The following is a 22,012-nucleotide window of genomic DNA, read 5'->3' as shown; positions in this document are numbered from 1 at the left end:
ACCAAATATGATTTCATCTTTTAACTTTTAGAATGACATAAATTAAATCTAATATATTATTTTTGTGTTGTATTTAATAATTCTTGAAGATATTCACAACCAGAAAAACCTCTTTTTGAGAAACATGAGGTATGGCTCAATAATAATAAGTAAGATTGTTAATATTCACATGCTTAAAGCATATAGGATTAGTAAACTTACTAATAAATTAAAGACTTAATCTCATTGGGTATGGATCCGAGGTCCCCAGAGGCTAGCAATCAAGCAGAAATGAATGGTGTCAGGTGGAAGGACTGACCCACCATACAGTGTAGTTCGCAGCTAAAGGCACAAAAGGAAAGAGAAAAAGAGCCGCTTGACCTCAAATTGGCGAGGAATTCAAGGAATCATAGGCGTGGAAGGCCAATGAACATCGGCTTCAGACCTTAACCTTAGACGTACCGTACTTCCTCAAGATGAACCTGCTGTAGAGATGATCCAATCCCTGGACTTTCGCTTCTAGCACTTACATCGAATTGAGTAGCGAGTTGAGCCCCTGCCATGCCCGCCACTCCTTAAGGTTACCTGCTGTATCAAACACTTCTTGCATTGTTTCCCACGCTTCATACCCCCTCTTTCTTAAGGTAAGGTAAAGGGTCGGGCATGGTGGGGGTAGGACAGCGTTTTAACCGAAAGAACTTCTTGCGCAATTCATGCCCTTCTGTTTTTGTGACCAGAAATTGTTTCTTGATTTCCATTTCAAATTGTTCTCTGGACTTTTTATCAATATGAGGAGATCGTAACACAGTATATAAGACTCGTGACAATCCAATCTTCCGTGTGTAAGGGGAAGCCCCCAAAAAGGTTTTCATAAATTAGTGATCAAAAGATTGAATCACTATGCGTATCTTGGTAATCGTTACTTTTGGTGGTGCTCCAGAAATCATTCCATGAGCCGTTAGGACAGCAGCCCTCCATGCACCAGCCTCCAATTCCGTCTTAAGCAGAGCCCTCCATGCATCAACCTTCAATCACCTCTTAAGCTAGGATAGGGCGATCATCTCAGTCATTGTCATGAATCCGCTGTCGCATCTGCCTCGGGAGAGAAAGAAGGGAGTACGAAAGAAAGACTTCTTGGAAGACAGGGCCTTCCTTCAATCTAAGCTCAAAACGGAAACTATTGAAATAGAAGAGCAGGACGATGGAGGAGTGAAAAAGAAAAGGCTGAGGCTCATCCGTCAATTTAGACCTTTTTATACATTCAAATGAAAAAGTATGGAAGAAAATACTATATAAATTACAATATTTTAATATGTACATATATTTATGTATAATAAAATTTTTAATCTATTTAATAAATACATATGTTGATCAATTTTGTTATTACATAAATAAATTAATTAACTTTTGACTGCGACATTATTTGCATATAGATCATCACATTAATATTATAAATATATAAGAAAAAATAAAAAACTTATTTCTTTTCAAAAGTAGATGAACTTTTTATATGCACCAACAACATTATTCACCAAGGAAAGAGACCTTTGGATCTCTTCTTGAAGTAAAAAATTAGTTAACCCTTATTACTATATGTAAGGGGATAAGGAGAGGTAGGATAGTAGGTTGTCCCTAACGTCATGTTGAGAACAGCTTTCGTAGAAGACTTTCAAATTATGAAATGTCTTCTGTAGGACTCGATCCCACGACCCCAATGTTAAGAACCTTCTAGCTACAACTAAAACATGATCATGCAGCTATGAATTAACTACTAAAGCTGAAGATCAAGGCAATAAATTTCTCATGTTCCTTTCAACAAAATTGCAAGAATCTTATTTCCTAAAACAAAAGATTCTTTGAATCTTGTTTCACTTTCAGTTTGAATATATTTTCCAGAAACTAACAGGGCCTAATATGAGTTGTTTTGGTTTCATAACTGCCCAAGCTCCAATCTTTACACGCAGCTCTTACAGCTTTAACCAAATCACTGCACATCATTTTCACTCTTCCTTCCCCTTCTCTTTGCATTATCACCAGAATCTTCGTCACCCCATTCCCTTTCACCACCGCTTCCTTCACTTTCTCCTCTTTCTGCAAGCAACACCCTCTCCACAGCACCACCACCGCGTCCTCCGTCGCCGTTTTCGATACCTTCAACAGCTTCTCGACGATCGCCGCCGTGCATTTCGGGTTCGAGCTGATCGCCGATCTGCCTTCGCTGCTACTGCTGAGCGTTGCTAACAGCTTCAATGACTTTTCGGTCATCGTGTTCGATAGGATCTCGACGACGCCGTTTTCGATGAGGCGGGACTTGATGGAACGAGTTACTGAAACGGTGGTTAGAATGGAGGTAACGGCGTCGTTTAGTGATTGGTCGTTGTTTGTTTGAAGGAGCTGGAGGAGGACGGATAGAAGATCTTGTGAGTCGGAGATTCTGCGTTTGGATTCTGAGTCGAGTGCTAGTGAGTCCAGGACTCGGACAGATCTGACCTTCGAGTCGGGGCTTCCGTTTTGGAGAATGAAAACGATCGTCGACAAGAAATTACTTTCCTGATTGCTTTTCAAAATTAATTTATTTAACCGTTCTTTAATTCCGTTTTCGCTCAAAATCAAATCCAATATCCCAACCGTCATTTCCAAAGCTTCGATTTCTACACATTTCCTTATCAAAACTCCGGCGATCACCTCAACGAAACCGTGGAATCTAACCACAAATCTCCTGTTCTCTTCACAATAGCTCACGAATTCGGAAAGTTTAGACAATGATTCGGCGCAGCACTGGCTCTCGATCTTCTCCATCAAAAGCTTAGCTCGAACCTGGGTGATCTCCGGAAAGGTCGCCGGAAGAAGCCGCGGAGAGTTAGCACCTGGCAGGAGAGTAGAAGATTGGATCCAGAGATTGATTAGACGATGGAGAGTAAGGTTAGGGATGAAATCCTTGGATGGGAGAAGCTGCATGGTGGCGGGACACGTGTTATGACCTGATTCGAGCCATTGCTGGATGCTGGAGCGGTCGTAGGTAACACCAGTACAGAGGCTAACCGGAGATTTCATCACGTCCAGTGAAATTGGACACCGGAAAACACTCGGCACGGTTATGTACAGTTCCTCTTTCACCATTTTTTTTCTTATTGCAGAGAGAGAGACAGAGAGAAGCTTTTCTTGGCTCTGAATACAAGGAAAGGTATTTTTATATTGAGAAATCAAAGTCTAGGTGAAGTGGCCTCGTTTGAACGTGTTATTTTAATCAGGGTAGTTGGTCAAATAATCAAATGCTTTTGTTATAAAAAAAATCGATTTTTTTTTGGCTTTAAAATGCAAAATTTGAATTATTTTAATTTATAAAATAATAAATTTAATTATGAAAGTAGGTAACAGTAATTACAAATTTGCATTACTGATTTTTTTATTATTAAATAAACCAACGTATTAAAATTCCGTTTGTGAAATTATAAAAACTTGCGAATAACCCTAAAATGAATCACAAATGCCAAGTAGCGAAATTAGTAGCAATCAAAACACGTGGTTGACTTGAATACCAATCCAGTACAATTGATTTGACTGGACTGGTACCCAACTTGTGAAAAACGGCATTTTTCCTGAAAAATCATCCTTTTAATTTAATATTTTTGATCAAATATCGATTAGATTATATTTTTTGATTTAACACTCTTTGCAGTAAGGTATGCCCCTGTAATGTACTATACGTTGATTTGACGTCATGTGGGGTAAGACGCGGCCCTTGCGGCGTGTCTTATGCTGACATGGATACATGTGTGTATTGCGCGGGGTAGATTGGTAATAAAGGGTATAGCACGAGGCAGAGGCTCGCCTTACATGTGATTCTAACACGCGTCAGAAAGGCGTGGCTCCTGCCGCGTGCTATACCCTTAATTACCAATCTACCCCCGCCCGTTCACACTCATCTCTTCCTATAAATACTCTCATTCTCAATCGCTTTCATCACACCAAATCCTCTCAACCTCTCTCAAATACTCTTATATTCTCTTATTAAGGTATATTTTATTATATTTAGTATTTTTTAATAATTTATTTAATTATTTTAATTGTTTAATATTTTATTTAATTAATTTTTTTGCAGATATAAAATGGAAGGCGATCTACTTTGGTTTGATGGAAATCATATATCTCGACATTTTGCTGATACGATAATATTTTAACGTTTTAATTTAATTAATTAATTAATTTAATGCATGATTATTAGTTTAAAAATTAATTTGTGTAATTATTTATATTTTAGGAGAGAGACCGTATATTAGATCCTTTTATTAGGAACCTTAAGTTAGTTATATCTACTCGTGTGTATTTAGTAGAGGCTGGATTCGGTCACCTAGGTAGATATCAGGGTCACTGTAACATAGAATCAGACCTTATTTTTGCCTTAGTAGAGCGGTGGAGGCCGGAGACCTACACATTCCATCTTCCATGCGGAGAGTGCACGATCACGCTTGAGGATGTTTCTATGCACTTGGGGCTTCCGGTGGATGGAGGTGTGATATCAAGGATAGCTTCCGGTTCTTGGACTACTTTGTGCCGGGTTAGTCTAGGACGTGTCCCGAAAAATTTTAACGGTGGACGGATACCGTTAAATTGGTTAGATGTCAATTTTTAGGAGTTGAACGAGGACGCGTCTGATGATGAAGTTAAACAGTATACACGAGCATGCATATTGCAGCTGATAGGAGGGTTGCTGATGCCGAATAAATCGCGCAACCAAGTTCATTGTATGTGGTTGCAACATCTTGGCGACTTTCATCTGGTCGGATCACTCAGTTTGGGCTCAGCAGTTTTGGCTTGCCTGTACAGGGAGATGTGTCGAGCCATTGACTGCAGGCGTAATGCTATCGGCGGATGTCTCCTGCTGCTGCAGTCTTGGGCATGGTATCGATTGCCCTTTTTATGTCCAGTTGTCAAGAACCCATTCGTATTTCCGCTACTCCTGAGGTAATTATAAAACTGATTTTGTATATTAATAATTTTATACAGTGAATAAGAAATTATTTTTCTTGAATAGGTGGTCTACTGATAGGAAAAATCATCATGAGCTACCTGATGATTTAGAAAAAAAATAGGGTGTTAATCGATCAGAAGGTTGGCACACATGTATGAATTTTAATGTTTAAAAATCGATTTTAGATTATAGTTATATAATTAGATTATTATTTTGATAAAAATTATATATATTTGTTTTAGTTTGAATGAGTGTCATATTCTACTGATGATGTGAGGGCGGTGATCCCACCTGAGTTGAGGGGCCCATCAGATGTTTGGATGGTAATAGTCTCTTTGATATGTTATGCGACCGTCGAGTGGCACTCTACTAATAGCATGCTCCGGCAATTTGGTTGTTTTTAACCAATTCTGGAATCACCTTACAATATGGACGAGTTGCATAGCACAGACAGACACGGCAAGACAGATACAGATTGGCTGGTGAGGCATCATGCGTGGGTCGTGTTTTGGGAGGATCGACATCGGCGCCTTCCCTGTAGAGAGCCCATTTTACTTGACCTCTTGTCAGGTTACTGACGGTTATTATGAGTGGTTCAACAGTAACGAGAAACCGTTTCTTCTTCCCGAGGATGCACGAGGGCAGACCTTTCCGCGACGTCGATAGAGACGTTCACCGACACAACACCATCGTCCCCCGACTCGTGGACGGAGAGCAGGTGCTTCCGGTTCATCCTCAGCTGCACCAGCAGGACCTTCACAGCAGTCACCGTATCCACCGGCTTACATATCGTAACCATATATGATGTCGTCACCGCCTTTCCATTACCAGATGTTGTCATCGCCGTCTTCACCTGGTTTTATGACCCCACCGCCGCCGCCGTCACAGAGTTATATGACCCCTCTTGGAGGCTATTATGGGTCTATGTTTGCAGATCCAACTTGGGGTTCATATGCTCATATTTTGGCGGGTCCAGCCTCATCACCCATGGCCGCAGCACAAACACCTCCTGTAAAGTTTTCACACTCATCGATGTCTGGCTTTCCCAGTTTTCACAGGCCGGTCGGATAGTCAGTCATACACATCGAGGGTCCTTATTCTATGGAGGTGCTTCATTGTCATCAGATCCTCATCAACAAAATGTAGCTACTCAGGACGACGACGACGATGATGGTGACAGCGAGGAGTCACAACCAGTGATACGAAGAAATCCTCCTCGAGACTGACAACCACCGCTCTACGGAACACATTTACGTCGCAGGCATCGATAGATTTTGTTTTTTTATACTTGTATTTAGTATTTTTTTATTGTTGTTATTTATTGGACTTTTTTATTGTAATTTTTTTATTTATCATTTAATATTTACTTTGTTAATTTATCATTTAATATAAGTTATTGTAATTTGGTTATCATTTATCATTTAATACTTATTGTATCGTTAATATCAATTATTCATTAATATAACGCCAACGTCTAATCTCGTATAATTGTATCATTTTTTTAATCTTCATCTGCGGTTATCGAATAACATTAACTTGAAGTAAATGCAAAGTAAAGTACAATAATTATTATTTGATAAACAACTACATCATTTCCTCATCAATTGTTACTTGATGACAACAAAAGTGGACATGTTTTTTTAGTATGTCCTGGGTTTCTACAATGCCCACATCTTCTGTCTTGTCTAGATCTTTCTCGAATATACATATCGCAATGAATTCGATTGGATTTTGGACGACCACGCTCCCATAATAAACTCAGATTTGCTACAATCGGAAGCCAATCTTGAACCTCATCAAGGTCTTTGTCATTAATTATGGGGGGAAACTCAAAATCAAATACCTTAAAAACTTCATATAATAGGTATATGGGATCCAAAAAATGGTTATAGTCTTAACGTGTATGCGAGCAAGTTGCTATCACATGAGAGCATGGATACTTCAGAGCTTGAAAAAACCCACAGTCGTACGTTCTGTCCCTTAGATTTACTCTTAACGACACAACTTCAATCCCTTGAAGAGGTTGCGGCAACTCTGTGACACGAAATATTTCATGCCTTCTAGAGAAGCTTGTTACATACATTCTATTTGATGCAGCAATTTTTTCTGTATATCTGCAACTAATCTAGGGTGATAGACATGACTACCTTGTATATAGGTTTCAGTTTGTCCCCCGAGCTTCACAAAAAGCGCCCCAAACAAAAATATGTAGTTTTTACTAAAGCCGCTACAGGTAAGTGACGTGCACCCTTTAAGGTTGAATTGATTGCCTCAGCCAAGTTGGTCGTCATGTGTCAATATCGATATCCACCATCATATGCGTTCGTCCACATTTCTTTATCGATGAGGCTGATGTAATCGTATCCTTCCTCATTCTTCGCCTGAAAATCTTGAAGCATTGATTCAAACGTTCGAGGAAGTAGTTCTGAACCTGATCAAAAAATGTATAACTTAATAACTTGATTTCTTTGCAAAATTAAAATGATCAAAAAATGTATAACTTACTAACTTGTTTTCACTTACCCATTCACACAATTAATTGACACTCATCATTCTTCTTGTACCTTTCATGGTAGTTCGCAGCAATGTGTCAGAGATAATACCTATGTTGGACAAAGGGTGGTTGCCACATTGGACCCAAATACTCTATTGTTGCTTTGATCCCAGCTCCGCGATCTGAAATGACACAGATTTTCTCCCTCGTGATAACATGTGCACGTAAGTTTCGGAGGAAAAAAGCCCAAGAATCTGTATTTTCTCATTCGACAAGAGCTAAAGCAACTGGAAGAATGTTGCGATTGTCATCTTGGACACCTGCCAATAATAAAACTTGCTTGTATTTTCCATACAAGAAAGTCTCGTCGATCTGGACCACAGGCTTGCAGTATTTGACATCATTAACGCACTGTGGGTAAGTCCAAAAAACCCGGTAGAATTGGCATCGATCGCATAGAACTCGATCATTATGGTATGCATAGGAGGTTTCGAAGTCCACAATTATCCCAAGATTCAACGTCCGCACCAGCCTAAACCAACCTAGAAGTTCGTTGTAAGATGCATCCCATTCACCATGAAGTTTGACAATGACATTTTGTTTTGCCAACCAAACTTTTTTATATGAGACATTGTACCCATATTGCGATTGTATAGTTGAAATCAACACTGCAACAACTATATGAGAGCTTGCTTTTACCATGGGCATGATGGCTTAACATATCACTTCAGAGTCCAAGTTGGGATGATCTTGGTTGACCCCTCCAGTACAACATGTGTGAGGACCGTTGTATACTGTTAGTTCCCATATGTTATTTTTCCTCTTCCTCTTCAATACGCAAACCATCCAATTGCATCCGTTTTCGCGTCGGGAACAGTAGCATGCATATTTTTCGGTCGTGGAGCGATCGACTCTGGACTGAAAAAAATTACGGATATTGTAATTTTTGATAGCCATCATCGCTTCTTCCTTGCTTGAAAACTCCATGTCTAAAGATAACTCCCCATTATTTATTGATGAGTAATATACATAGTCACCGAGATGAGACATATCCGAAAATTCTGGCCCGTACATTGCATCATAATCAGCTTCATACATGTGTGCTGGAGGGTCAGTTTGTGCCACATTTTTTGAAACTTCATCTACATCATCATCACCATCGGAGTTGAATTGCGATGATTCTGAGTGAATGAATAGTCCAGTCTCAGCGTCATCCACACCAGGCTCACGAAGCGGTTCTTCTGGTGGAGATGATGGTTCCTCCATGCTCTCCACATTTAGGTCGAAGAACCTACTACTGGCACGTCTTCCCCTTGAACTAGAAGGCATATCTGGATTGAGATCGAAAAAGCTCGCAGTCGAATGCCTCCCCTGGAGCTTGAAGCCATCGTGTCAAATGAAAACTGCATAGATTGTTGCGTTGATGACATCTCCATATTAAGGTCAAAGAAATTTGCAAATGAATGCCTTCCCCTCGAACTGGACGCGATGTTGCCATACGGATTGTTCGTAAACCCACCTCGATACATATCGTAAGGAGTTGCGGATGAATGTCTCCCCATTGAAGTTGGTGTGTCGGCACCATGATGTGGATTTCCCATTACGGCATTAAAATCATTACACATTACTGTAGTCGGACTGTTAACTTGATCAACTTGTTCAACCATCCCATAGTGTGAGCTTAATGGTTGACCCCGAACAACACTCACTTGAACAAACTTTGCATACGTCTCAATATCGTCGTCTGAATAATTACTTTGATAATCAACCATCATTTCAACATCATCATTGTTCGATAGTTCGAATGTTGTATAAATTAATGGCAACAATGATGTTGGAAATCTGTACTGCAACGACGACATTCTTCTACTACTTCCAATATGAACATTTCTCGAAATCTTCGTTATCAGCTCCTCAAGAGTTATGTTTCTCTCGAATGATATTTTAACACGCTCATTTGATACGAAAATAACGTCGATTTCATCTTCTCGAATTTCTCCATCATAATAAACAATAGCTGAAAGTCATGTCATTCTTAGAGTTTAAAAGTGCAACAATATTATATCTGCAAAAAAACAACTAAAACAAACTTGATTAAATAAATAATATATGACCAAAAATATAACAGAATAAATTTTTTACACATAAATATAAATAATTTAAATAATATAATTTTATATTATTACCTGCACCGCAAAAATATTTTGACGTATGCTCCCACTTTCTAATTCTACAAACACAGAAATTAATTGAAAATAATTAGTATAATATTTTTTCAAATAATCATATATAACTATAAAATAAATGTTATAACAAAATTACCTTATAACGAAAGATCGAGCAAACTTCTGAATCAAATATAAGATGATTGTCGGATGTTATTTACTAATTCAAAGGATTGTTGGTGAGAGAGTTTACGGGAGACGATTATTTATAGCCAAGAGAAGATGCCTTAAAGCCGAGAAGTTTGGGAAAATAATACAAGCGCGGCCCCTGCCCCTACGTGGTGTATGGCGCGACCCCTATCCCGCTCCATACACACGTGTATCCATGTTAGCATAAGGCGCGCCGCAGGGGATGCGTCTTACCCCACATGACGTCAAATCAACGTATAGCGTATTTCAGGGGGCGCGTTTACTGCAAAAGATCTTAGATCAAAAAATATAATATGACCGATGTCTAATCGAGAATATTAAATTAAAATATGATTTTTCGGGAAATAAAACGCCGTGGAAAACTACCGGAGTCCATTATTTACACTTATAAACACCTCATTCTATTAAAAAAAATTATAGGAATTGGCGACGACCGTGGGGTCCTGACCGGCCTGGTTTTGAATTAACTCGCTCTTCTATAATTTCCAATTTTGATTTTTGTTATTGGGGTTGGACACGGCACCCGGCCTGGTCAATGCCCACCGACTCCATTAAGACTGAGTCAAATCCAATGACATGTCACTCTGTTCTACTTTGCCCTCGCCTCACCATTTTCAACCTAATAAGAATACCTTTCAACCTTTATTTTTCGAATATTTGTTCTACGTTTACAATTTTATGCATTAAATAAAAAGAATTCTCCGTGAATTAGGGTTTCAAATCATTTTTATTCCATTACTTATATTTGTAAATAACTTTTTCTAAAAATATTATACACTATTCATATTAAAATAATAATACAAATTTCTTTCATTATTTTCATATTTCTTATTCTTCCATTAATATTTTTTACTTTATTTTCTTTATTTCATAATAAATTGAAAAAAATATTAATTTATTTATCTTAACACGTATATAATGACGTAAAATTTGGATACAATTAATAAATAACATAATTTTATTTATTATGGAAGCCAATAAGGTCTAACTTCCTAAACTACCAAAGACAGTAAAAAAAGGAAAAAGAAACATGGATCAAACTTAATCATTAGCCCCTGTAATATTCATAAATAATAGATTCAGTTATTATATTCTAAATTGACCAATTTTAATCTTAGTATTTTTTTAAGATTTTGAAATCTCAATCTTAACTCAGACAATACAAGGATGATATGCCTAATTTATAAGGACTAAATATAATCATATTGGAGAACATAATTAAACCCACAACTAACACATAATATAGGAACTTATAATAAAATATAACATTTATTATTTGAGCCAAGCCCAAAATATAAAAACCAGACTAAAAATAATCAAATTAATATACAAAAACTAGATTCATAATTTACGCACAATGCAAGGGCTAATACATGAATTTAACAAAGATTAATAGTCCACTTTCAAGGGTTAATTGTCAATTTTCAATTTTTAAGTGTAATTTTTGGAGCAACCCTGCCTGAGTCTAATTAAAAGGGAACTGGGGATGGAGAAAGCAATGAACAAAACCTTTCTTGCCAGAGGGATATTATATATACTGCAATTCACAATATCTGTGAAAGCGAAGGAGAACATTAAATGCAACAAAATTAATTATAGATGGGGCAGTGTCAAAATATGTTAAAAAAAAAGTGGGGCGAGGGAGTTTCCATGCTCCTTATAGCCTGATCAGTGACACAAAATGAGAGCTGAAGCTTTTTGTTACACTTGAGAAGTGGGGGAGAGAGCTCCTTCTGATCTGCGGGCTGTTTGCCCAGAAACCGATACATTAACATTGTACCGCTCGTATACCTTCTCACGGTTTTCCGACCACCAAGTTTCTGCTTGGTGCTCTCCAAATCTTCTCCGGCTGCATATATGAACATTACTTAACATCCCAGATCCATAAAATGATTTAAGATGACTGAGGTAAATCCTACATTTCATTCTATCGTTAAATCAAACAAATCATTGGTTTTCCATTCATCTATTCTTTTTAATTTCTTTAACTTTTATCTTGTTAATGTTTTATTTAAGATAAAACTAGTGTTTATAAAAGAAAAACCTAGAAAATGTACCTGAAGCGCACTCGCTTGAGATCCCTAGTTCCATCCCGCAGTGCTACAAGAGTTATGTAGACTCCAGGCTCATACTGTTCAATCCACTCAGCCTCCACTTGATTGCCATTAGCAACCAATGCAGAAGTTCTAGAATTCATTCCATTTTCGCCATCTCCAAAAGAACCAGATTCCCTTTCATCGACAGCTCCCGCCACACTACCGCTACCATTGAGCAGTCTTGCAACGGAATGGTCATCTCCACCATTGGCTCCGGTTGGTTCCCTATGGAATTGGCCAGAGATCTTAGTGCCACTGATTGTGGTAGAATCAAGTGCAATAGGGGAAGCAAGGAAAGAGCCACCAATTGAATCAGATCTTAAATGCCCCTCTCCATTTGCATCTGGATAGTGAACACCGTTTGGCTCCAAGCCATTTGGCAAGTATGCTGGTTTGATGTTCTCCGTATCATAAACTCCAGGTGGCAGCCTTTCAGCCATATCCTTAAGCTGAGAACAGTATGGAAAAAAAATGTACGAATTATGATAGGTAAATTTGACCAGGCAAAGTGACACCAAGTCTCATAATGAGGATGCAAAGGATTTTATAATCACTGAAATAAAAGTACATTTAACACATAAGAAAACGAAAAGAATCAATGAATTGTTTATTTTGCGAAGCTAATCTTGATGGAAAACCATTATGCATATCACGATGATGTTAACATTGCTTTGTAAGTTAATAAGAACAGATATCCAAAAAAGAGAGTTCAAAGAAACAATAGCGAGAACAATAAAGCTGAAGATAACCTGTGCCGTCAGTGACTTTATAACTTCTTTTGCAGCTCTAGATTTAGCAGACTCCTCTGCAGCCAGTGTCATAGCTTCCTGAGTTCTCTTTGTTGATTTTTTAAGCTCCACTTCCTGGAGTTCACATCTCTTTCTAAGGGTCTCAACCTGGAATAGATCCACAATCATCAGATTTACATTGATTCAGTACCACAAGGCCCATCCACAGAATACAATATTAAAAGCACCAGTAACAGCATTCCTACCTGTGAGCGCAACTTAAGCGCTTCTTGGTTCAAAAGTTCATTTGTTTTTTTCAAACTATCAGCGATGCTTTTGGAGAATGAAAGTCCAGATGTTGTAGGAACTGGGGTCGCAGAACGAGGAGGGCTAGGTCTCCTTGAGAAAGGTGAAACGGATCTAGAACTTACTCCAGATCCTGTAAGAATAGGTTTAGGAAGTGTCCTTCGCGAATCTACAGCATTAAACAAAACAACATCTTTCAACTGTAACAAAGAAGGTGCTTGAGTGGATCGAACCAAGGAGAATGTTTCAGATTTTTTTCCTTGTTTGGCTGCTTTGCTATCTAACTGCTTAATCAAGTCCATGTTAGAAGGAGTTGCAGATTTGGTTAATCGTATTTCAGCCTTATCCAACCGGTCCTTGTTCTCTCCTGAAAGGCGAGGTCCGGAATTCTTCCTGTTATTACTAGCTTCTGAAACCTTGTTCAGCTTGGCAAAACAGGAATCACAAACACGATAAGGTTTCCCAGGATTAGGAGCCAAAGCTGCTCCTGGTGCTTTTTTTGAACTGCAGGAATGGCAATGCACGAGTCCGCAGTTATAGCAATTATGCCTTTTTCTGGTGAAACCAAAAGCCTGTCTGCAAGCTGAGCATTGAGATTGCTCAGCACCAGATACCCATTTATGGAGACATATTGCAGCACTGTAGTTTGAACCACAAGCAATAAATTTCACATGTCTATCCTTCAAACCTTCAACCAGGGTAGGAGTTTTTCGATCTTCGACATCTCCATGCCCCAACCTACCATTAGCTCCTTTTCCCCATGTATAGACTTCGTTACTGGATGTTAAAACCGCTACATGATATGCACCACAGGCAATTTCTTCAGCACATTCCCCTGAAAGCTTGTCCTCTACCAAAGATGGTATTTTCCCATCAGCATAGGGAATCCCAAGTTGACCATACACAGTACTCCCCATTGTAAAAACTTGTCCTGATGTGGTCAAACCAACTGTTAAGCTATGCCCACAAGCAACTTTGTGAAAATTATAATCAATTAGTGCAGGCACGCATGTAGGCTTAAGCCGAGGTTCCTTGTCTCCATGTCCAAGACGATTTTTGTCCCCATCCCCCCACGTGAATAATTTTCCAGATGAAACACTAGCACTAGACTGGGAGACAATAACCTCAACAACGGCAGCAGTATGCCACACTCCACATCCCACAGCAATTGTTCTCAATCCTGACAAAGACTCTACCTCTCTTGGATATGGAACACTTTCTCTGTCACCATGACCCAAGACACCAAATGTACCATCCCCGAAAGTAAACAGCTGTCCTGTTGATGTTATCAAAGCTGTATGCCATGGACCACAAGTTACTGAAGCAACTTGAAGTCCCTCAAGAGGACCTGAAATTCTCTTTGGAATCCAATGGCTGACATCAGTGCCATGACCAAGAAGCCCGGCATTGTGAGTTCCATCTCCCCATGTATAAAGTTCCCCGGCCATTGTAACAGCACAAGTATGAAATTCACCACAGGCAACAAAATCAACACTAGTGACAGCCAGTGATTCAACAAGATAAGGTTGAATAACATCCTTCCCAACACCATGGCCAAGTCGTCCACCAGATTCTTCACCCCATGTAAAAACTTCACCTTGCCTTGTAACTAGGGCAGCATGCTTGACCCCACAGGCTACATGATGTACATCTAAAACTACATTGCACTCTAAAGGCCTGGGAAGAAGAACATCCGCTCTCATGCTCAAATAATTGGCATTCTTATCAGCTACAACCTTCACAGCATTATCACAGATAACCTCACCCCATATATACACATCCCCTAAAGCATCATAATCATCCGGTGCAGAACCATGGCTAGAAGTGCTTGGGGCACTAGAAACACTAACACGAAAAGCATATGAACTAGATCCTTTTACATCCATATTTGTGCCTTCTGATGCTGCATGTAACCTTTCAGAATGAAAAGAATTCTCAGGTTGTAAACTCTTAGGTGAAGTGTTTGGATTAAAACTGACAAAAACTTCAGGGGAGCTAATATCTCGAGTAGCACTAACAGAACTGTCACTTGCACTATTTGATGTCAAATCTCTGCCATCCTGAAACCAGTCAGATAAACATTTATGGTAAACACAATTGATTAACTGTAGCTATAACAGTAATACAATTAAAAAGAAAAACATTAAGCACAAAATTTTACGCCTATAAATGAAAGAATTTCCATAACTAAAGGAATAAACCAATGAAACCTTAAATACAAAGTTAACCACCTATATTTGTCAAACAACCGAGTAATGCTGTCTACATAAAGACTTTATTCCTGTTCAAAAAGAGCTGGAAAGATAGTCTTGGTCTTCATAAATGAGTATCCAATAATTCAAGGGCAAAACTTTGTCGTATTTTGAACATGTACAAACAGGAGTCATTAAATACAGCACTTCATGAAACAAAAAAAAAACACAAAAAAGACTAGCGGAAAGAAGTCAAATGGAGATGGAATTACATCAAGGTAAAGGCCTCCATCATTCCAGCCATCAATTTTGGAGCGTCCACCCTGACCAGAGGATATCAATGCTTTAAGGCCTGCAATCCACACCTCGGCCTCAACTTTGTCCTTGCAAATCTAGGAGCGAACCAAACATTAAATCAAAAGCAGAAACACATAAGAGGATAAAAATATCAATAATAGTTGATCATCTATCTACAAACAGAATATCAAAGTCCCATTACAAACCAGATCAAGTGACCTTTTCCCGTTGTTGTATATAAGAGAAAAGGATAAATAATCTTTCTCGGGCCGGAGATATCGCTGGAAAACAGCCTGATTGAGCATTAACAACAAAATTTTAGTATAAATTCAAAAGAAAAAAAAGCATAGAAGAAAGAAACTAGATGTAGGGACAAAAAAAGTTAAAATTAGAGCATCTACATCTATACTAATACTAAAGTCCCTGACTGAGTTGATGTCCCGATTTAACCAGACACCAACTCAACCAAGAACACCATTTGAGAACTTAATTAACACAACAGCATCAAGTTCATTTCAGCACTTTGATATTTCAAAGAAAAAATTACCCACTTCTCCTTCACAAACTACGTACCTATTTCTTTTTCTTTTTCTAAAAGATTTTCACATTTTTTGCTTCAACCCAGATAATGGATGTGCACGTTTCTAGTAATATACTAAATACATAATGCAACAAGAAAACCATTAAGATCTTACAGTTCTTTGCCCAGGAATGATTTTAGAGACTAAGGCTAACTTTAAACTTCTTTCACCACTACTTGAAATCCAGATTAACGATGCTTCATCCTGCAATTTAAACAGAAGAAAACAGTTGGTAAGTGCAAAAATTTGTTAGTTGGATAAAAAAAGAATGTTAAGAAAAGGATCTAAAAAAATAATGTAAGACGGACCATGCAATCATATTCAACTTCAGTAATTCTCTGAGTCAATATACTTGCTACTTCCACATAATGAGAGGAAATGAACTTTAATGCATGGTTTTCTAACAAGTCCCTCCCCTAGTATTTGTGCACATTTCAGCTTAAGACCATCTAACGAAGCATAACAGAGTAATGTTCACACATGAAAAGAATGTAACAGAAAGGTTCCAAAAGTTGGAACCAAACTTACATTAGAAAGTCTAAATGGACAAAACTTAGGCTTTCCCTTGCGTCCATATTTCAGAAGCTGAGCACCCTTCTTCAAAGCTATTAATGCCTACATAGTGTAAAAAATATTAATGCCTACATAGAGTAAAAAATATTAGTTGCAAAAGGATAAAAACATCAAGAAACACCAGACGGTCACTTAAAAACTACAAGTTGATAAATGTGAAACATCAGGCAGCACAATTAAACATCACTCATTCCGTTCCTGGCTAATACATGTTTATATGTTCATTATTCATAAACATCACCCTATAATATATTAGTCAATGTATCATTTGTACAAGGTAAGCACATCAGCATGGCCATCAGATTGGAAAACTATTGGGACTTTTAAGTCCTCAAGTCAGTTTTCGAATTTGCTGCCTAATAAAGCATGAAACTTCCGAATTCACTAACCAAAGTTGTCAACCATTATTGATCGGAAGTATCTAATGAGCAAGAAATAACATAAAAAAATTCAACATTTTCAAACACAGTTATCCAGATTCTCCTAAATTAGATGCCAAAAAAAAACAAAGCATTCTTCCAGGCTAGTGAAGTCTCCCAAAATCTAGAAATAAGGAACCAAATGCTAAACTTGGCGATTCCACAAAATAGCAGAAAATCCAAATTTCCAACAAATTACCCTTCGTTTCTTCCACTGATCAGAAATTTCGAGGGAAAAATCGAAAGTGAAACAAAGTTAACAACGAAATTGAGAAAAAATAAATAAGAATAAACAAAATCTTGAAGTTCAACTATAAAAAAGAAAAGTAGAAAGGAAAAAGGGAAGACCTGGTCGATGTAACGTTGTGCATTACCGTAGCTAACAAGATCTGCCATTCCATGTGAGGAAATTACCAAAACGCCACCACCCTCTACGATCGCTCTCTGGAGCTCCGTTCATCATCTGCAGCTACCACCTCTCCTCCTTTCTCTTCACTTCTCTCCTCTTTCCCTCCGAAGCTTACCATCCAAAAAAAACACGTTTCAACTCTCCATTTCCAAACAGCTAACGAAAACCAAAAACAAATTCCTTTAGCAGATCTAAGGTGATCTCCACTACCTCAACACCAAAATCCCAGCAGTCCCCTCTTCAAAAAACCACCAAAGACTGAGTCCGCCCCTCAACTTGGACTGACGGCGCCAACGACGACCCAAAGATCAAAGAGAAGCGGCGACCGGCGGTGAGTTCCGATAGAAGAATAAGTTAAGGGTGGAGGGAAAAGAAGGAAAGAAAGAGATAATCGGCAGGGGAAAATCTGGGGTTTTGAGTTCTTTTGGGTTTGCTTAAACAAAATTAAATTAAAAAACAAAGGGTAAGAGTCAAAGAAGGAAAAAGTAAGCAGGAAATCGCCTGTGCCGCGAGAGGTTGAAAAAGAAAATTAAAAGACATTTCCAATGCACATTTGCTTCCTTTTTCTTCTCTCCATATTATTTCTTTAATCAAACTCATATATAATCATAATTTATTATTTTCTTTACTCTTATTAATCAAACTTGTCAACAAAAATCATTCTCATTTATTATTCATATATTTTATATTTTAATTATTATATAAATAATAAAAATATTTGAAGTTTGAATGAGATAATAAAATAACTGTCACCTAAAATTTGGTGAACAAATAAGTTTTAGTTAGTTTAACAAGGAATAAATTAAATTATATTAAAAATAAATAAATTATTAATATTATAAACTAAACTTAATTGGTGTAACATTAATTTAAAATATAATGTTATAACTGAACTTGTTAAACAACTTCGGTGATTAAAATGATGTATTAATTTTTTAGAGTTATAGAATTCTTGAGTAATCATGTCTATATGATATGTTTGTATTTATTATCAATTAGTTAGAAAAATTTTAAATAAATATTATATTGTAATTATTATATATTAATAAAAAAATAAAATATTATGTTATATATTCATATATTTCATTTTTTAAATAACGGTTTAATTTAAATTATACTGGATAAAAATGTATAGTAGCACATAAAGATGTTATATTTTAAATTACTTTAAAAAATTTAAATAATATATTTAGTATGTTTAAGATCGAGTTTGAACAGATAATATAAAATGTTCTGAGCCTATCCTCATAAAAATTATTATTTTGAAAGTTTTATATCTTTTATAATTCTAAGGTGAATATAATATAGTATATGTTTAAAAAATTTCAATCATTTAATAATGAATACTTATACTCCTGACGTATATAGTATTCGAACTCGAAACTTCGAAGAATAACAATAAATAATTTAACAACTGAAATTATTTATTCATGCGAAAATTTTGTATTTGCGTGTGCCAAACAAGGCATACAGGTAGGGGTGTTCAAAATTCGGTTTTAACCTAATTAACCGACCGAACCGAATTAATTCGGTTAATTCGGTCGGCCACCGAATTAGTTCGGTCGGGAAACGGTTAAGGTTTTTTTGGATATTCGGTTAACGGTTAATTCGGTTTGAAATCGGTTAATTAACCGAATTAACCGAAATAAAATTTTAAATTTTAAATATATTATATATAACATATGGACTTAACCCAAACCATTTAAAATCCAATTAATAATTAAAGATCTAATAACTTTTAAACCTAAATCAATATTAATTAATTAAAAAATTTATATAAAATTTTTATTTTATAATTATATATTATTTAAATTAGTTGTAAACTGTTTTTTTGAATTAAAAAATATTAAATATATTATATATAACATATGGGCTCAACCCAAACCATTTAAAACCCAATTAATAATTTAAGATTCAATAACTTTTAAACCTAAATCAATATTAATTAATTAAAAAATTTATATAAAATTTTTATTTTATAATTATATATTATTTAAATTAATTATAAACTGTTTTTTTGAATTATAAAATATTTAATTTTTATATAAATTATAAAATTTTAAAAAAATTCGGTTAATTCGAAAATTAACCGAATTAACCGAAATTTATTCGGTTCGGTTAATATTTTTGAAAAAAAATTCGGTTCGGTTAACGGTTAAAGAAAAAAAAAGTTCAGTTAATTCGAAAATGATAGTTCGGCCGGTTCGGCCACCGAATTAACCGAATGAACACCCCTACATACAGGGAGGAAGATGAAGTCACAATTTTTCGGGAAATGCTCACGTGCGACATCTTTAATACACGGTTAAAAAATGCGCTACCGATTTTGTTATTGTTTAAATAATAAAATCGGTAAAAAAATGATCAGAAACATTATTAGGCGCTAAAAATAATCGAAATTGTTAAAAAAAATTATATTTTAAGTAAAAAATAGTAATATTTTAGATAATTTTTTTACGATTTTATTATTTAAACAATAACAAAACCGATAACACCTTATTTCAACCTTATATTAAAGTGTCGCAAGGTAAAACTCCCTCAAATTTTTACTTTAGGTCTGAAAAAAAAAAAAGAGAAAAATTGTTTGGAGCCACGTCATTTGGGGCATTTTCGGTAATTATCGACGTATTCAAATGACGTGAAAGCCCTTGCAGCCGTAAATACGTGGCGAAAGAGGAGTGGAAGAGGTGTAAATGAAACTTTACGGCAGGAGGAGAGCAGATTTTGGTGGGGGCGCGTGAGTGGGTCCGGAATTTGGTGGCGATTTTTGGGAAAATGAAGTGAACCGAGGAGAATGTAGTCGTAAGGTGAAACCAAATCACCTGTTGTAAGATCTTTAGTGATCATGTGAGTTTTTTAAAATCTCTTAAATTATATATTAACTAAAATAATTATTGAAATTTCTATTTTCATTTTTGACATTTAGTTTTATATAATCAATTATTTTTATAAAAAAAATTAATGAATTGTGTATATAATGTAAGTGGATTTAAAATACAAATTTGGGTTATAGAATAAAATGTTGATATTCTTTTAGTTAAGATTTTGGACTCAAGTATTGTGAATAAAAAAAATTTAATAATCCTTCGTATATTTAAAGGTTTTATGTATCTAATTTTAATTATAAACGAGTTTAATGTATGAATTATTAACTAAAGAAAATATGTGAATTTTTTAATAAATACGTTAGTTTTATTAAAAATAGAAAATATATAAATTGTAATGAATGTTTATAATTATAAACGTAAACTAAACACATAATAAATATATTTTTTCTATAATTATTAACACAAGAAAGCTATCCACTTAAGATTATAAAATGATCGTACAAGGAAAAGATTAAAAACTTAACTATATAAACTTGAACAAAAGGTATATATGAATAGACAAACCGCAAAATCATAGTCAAGCTATCCACAAAATGCTTCGACAAATTAACCACAAAATGGGATCAAACTATTGAAAACCCACTGACAAACCGCAAATCAGAGTCAAGCGACATGAAAAAACTATACACGAATGCAAACCACGTATCTAAATCCAATCCAAGGGTCCAAAGCATGGAAGATCGACATAATAACAAATAAACATCATCTTAATCAGTTGTGGTGATATCAAATCCAACCCTAATAAAACGATAAACAAAAACAACGACCAAACAACCGAAAACGTACCATAAAGAAAAATAATGAATATCAACGATAGGCGCCAATACTAATGTCGTGGTATAAAAGAGATTAATGGTTAAAGAAAAACCAGGACAATCCTAAAAATTATTAATAATATACAAAAAAATATATATGTGGGTTTAGGAACCTTGAGACAAATGTATTCATTAAATGTATGTTTATATTATTGGATATTATGAAAATATTTAGTAAATAAAGTTCCATTTCATTCATCATTTGGTATATTTTTTATCAGACTTTCAAAAGATGTGACATCATTTATAGTGTTGTGTATTACATTTTAAAATATATGTAAAATTAACATATTTACTTCTATTGGTATTTGCTTATATTGTCACGTTTTAAATCTTTTTCTTGTATAATAACTCAAAAAACTTTTTGAGGATTAAAAAACTTCTATCGGTATTCATTAAATGCACGTTATCATTGACTCAAAAAGATTACAAATAAATATTATTTTGTGATACCCAAATTATTTAAAAAAAATATTCCGAAGATAAAATAATATATATTAAAGAATTTGCAATAAAAACACAAATCTTGAACATTTGTTTAAATTAAACTCATTAAAGTTATGAAATGATGGATTGTTTTGGTGATGATTAAACTTGTTAGTCAAGGGAACAAAAATTGGCACTCATATTCTCCTATTTATTTATTTTAATTTTTTCTTCTATTTTTAATTTAACTATATAGTTGTCATCTATTAATGCAAGCAAGAATCAACAATAAAAAGGGAAAAATAACATGATCAAAGAGGCTTATATCAATCATCCAATTAAAAAATTGAATATTGAATAATGCTAAATTGTTATATGAAAAATAAATAAGATAGTAAAATAATAATATAAAGATAATACAAAATTTATATAATATGACTAAAGATAATCTATACATATAAG

At 35.6% G+C, this 22,012-nt stretch overlaps 2 protein-coding genes across 3 annotated transcripts in view; both read right to left on the bottom strand.

The window, feature by feature from the left end:
* LOC120218536 (PH, RCC1 and FYVE domains-containing protein 1-like) overlaps nt 1-17,888 on the bottom strand; it is a 37,478-nt gene extending 19,590 nt beyond the window's left edge. Inside the window, exons 1-9 of one of the 2 annotated variants that reach the window (XM_039215461.1) lie at nt 17,361-17,888; nt 16,549-16,635; nt 16,135-16,224; nt 15,646-15,732; nt 15,415-15,534; nt 12,911-15,010; nt 12,666-12,812; nt 11,878-12,365; nt 11,459-11,669 (exon numbers count right to left, since the gene is read on the bottom strand). In XM_039215461.1, coding sequence (XP_039071392.1) covers nt 11,522-11,669; nt 11,878-12,365; nt 12,666-12,812; nt 12,911-15,010; nt 15,415-15,534; nt 15,646-15,732; nt 16,135-16,224; nt 16,549-16,635; nt 17,361-17,408 — 3,315 coding nt within the window. In that variant the 5' untranslated portion in view covers nt 17,409-17,888 and the 3' untranslated portion in view covers nt 11,459-11,521. Of the gene's footprint in view, nt 1-11,458; nt 11,670-11,877; nt 12,366-12,665; nt 12,813-12,910; nt 15,011-15,181; nt 15,355-15,414; nt 15,535-15,645; nt 15,733-16,134; nt 16,225-16,548; nt 16,636-17,360 lie in introns of those variants that run through there. The other variant, XM_039215462.1, reaches the window with a different exon arrangement.
* On the bottom strand, nt 1,857-16,051 carry LOC120218539 (U-box domain-containing protein 29-like). The gene is made up of 2 exons (XM_039215463.1): nt 16,046-16,051; nt 1,857-3,106 (listed from the first exon to the last, which is right to left on the bottom strand). The coding sequence occupies exon 2, from the start codon at nt 3,097-3,099 to the stop codon at nt 1,879-1,881; it is 1,221 nt and encodes a 406-aa protein (XP_039071394.1). The 5' UTR covers nt 3,100-3,106; nt 16,046-16,051; the 3' UTR covers nt 1,857-1,878.
* Nucleotides 17,889-22,012: the final 4,124 nt, after the last annotated feature.

The sequence above is a fragment of the Hibiscus syriacus genome, unplaced genomic scaffold (genome assembly GCF_006381635.1).
Source record: "Hibiscus syriacus cultivar Baekdansim isolate YM2019G1 unplaced genomic scaffold, ASM638163v2 tig00110198_pilon, whole genome shotgun sequence".
Lineage (NCBI taxonomy): Eukaryota > Viridiplantae > Streptophyta > Magnoliopsida > Malvales > Malvaceae > Hibiscus > Hibiscus syriacus.
This window is presented reverse-complemented; position numbering and strand designations above follow the sequence as displayed.

Bases quoted from the DNA above. Each gene is read 5' to 3' on its own strand.
- LOC120218539 (XM_039215463.1), bottom strand. From the start codon at position 3,099: ATGGTGAAAGAGGAACTGTACATAACCGTGCCGAGTGTTTTCCGGTGT.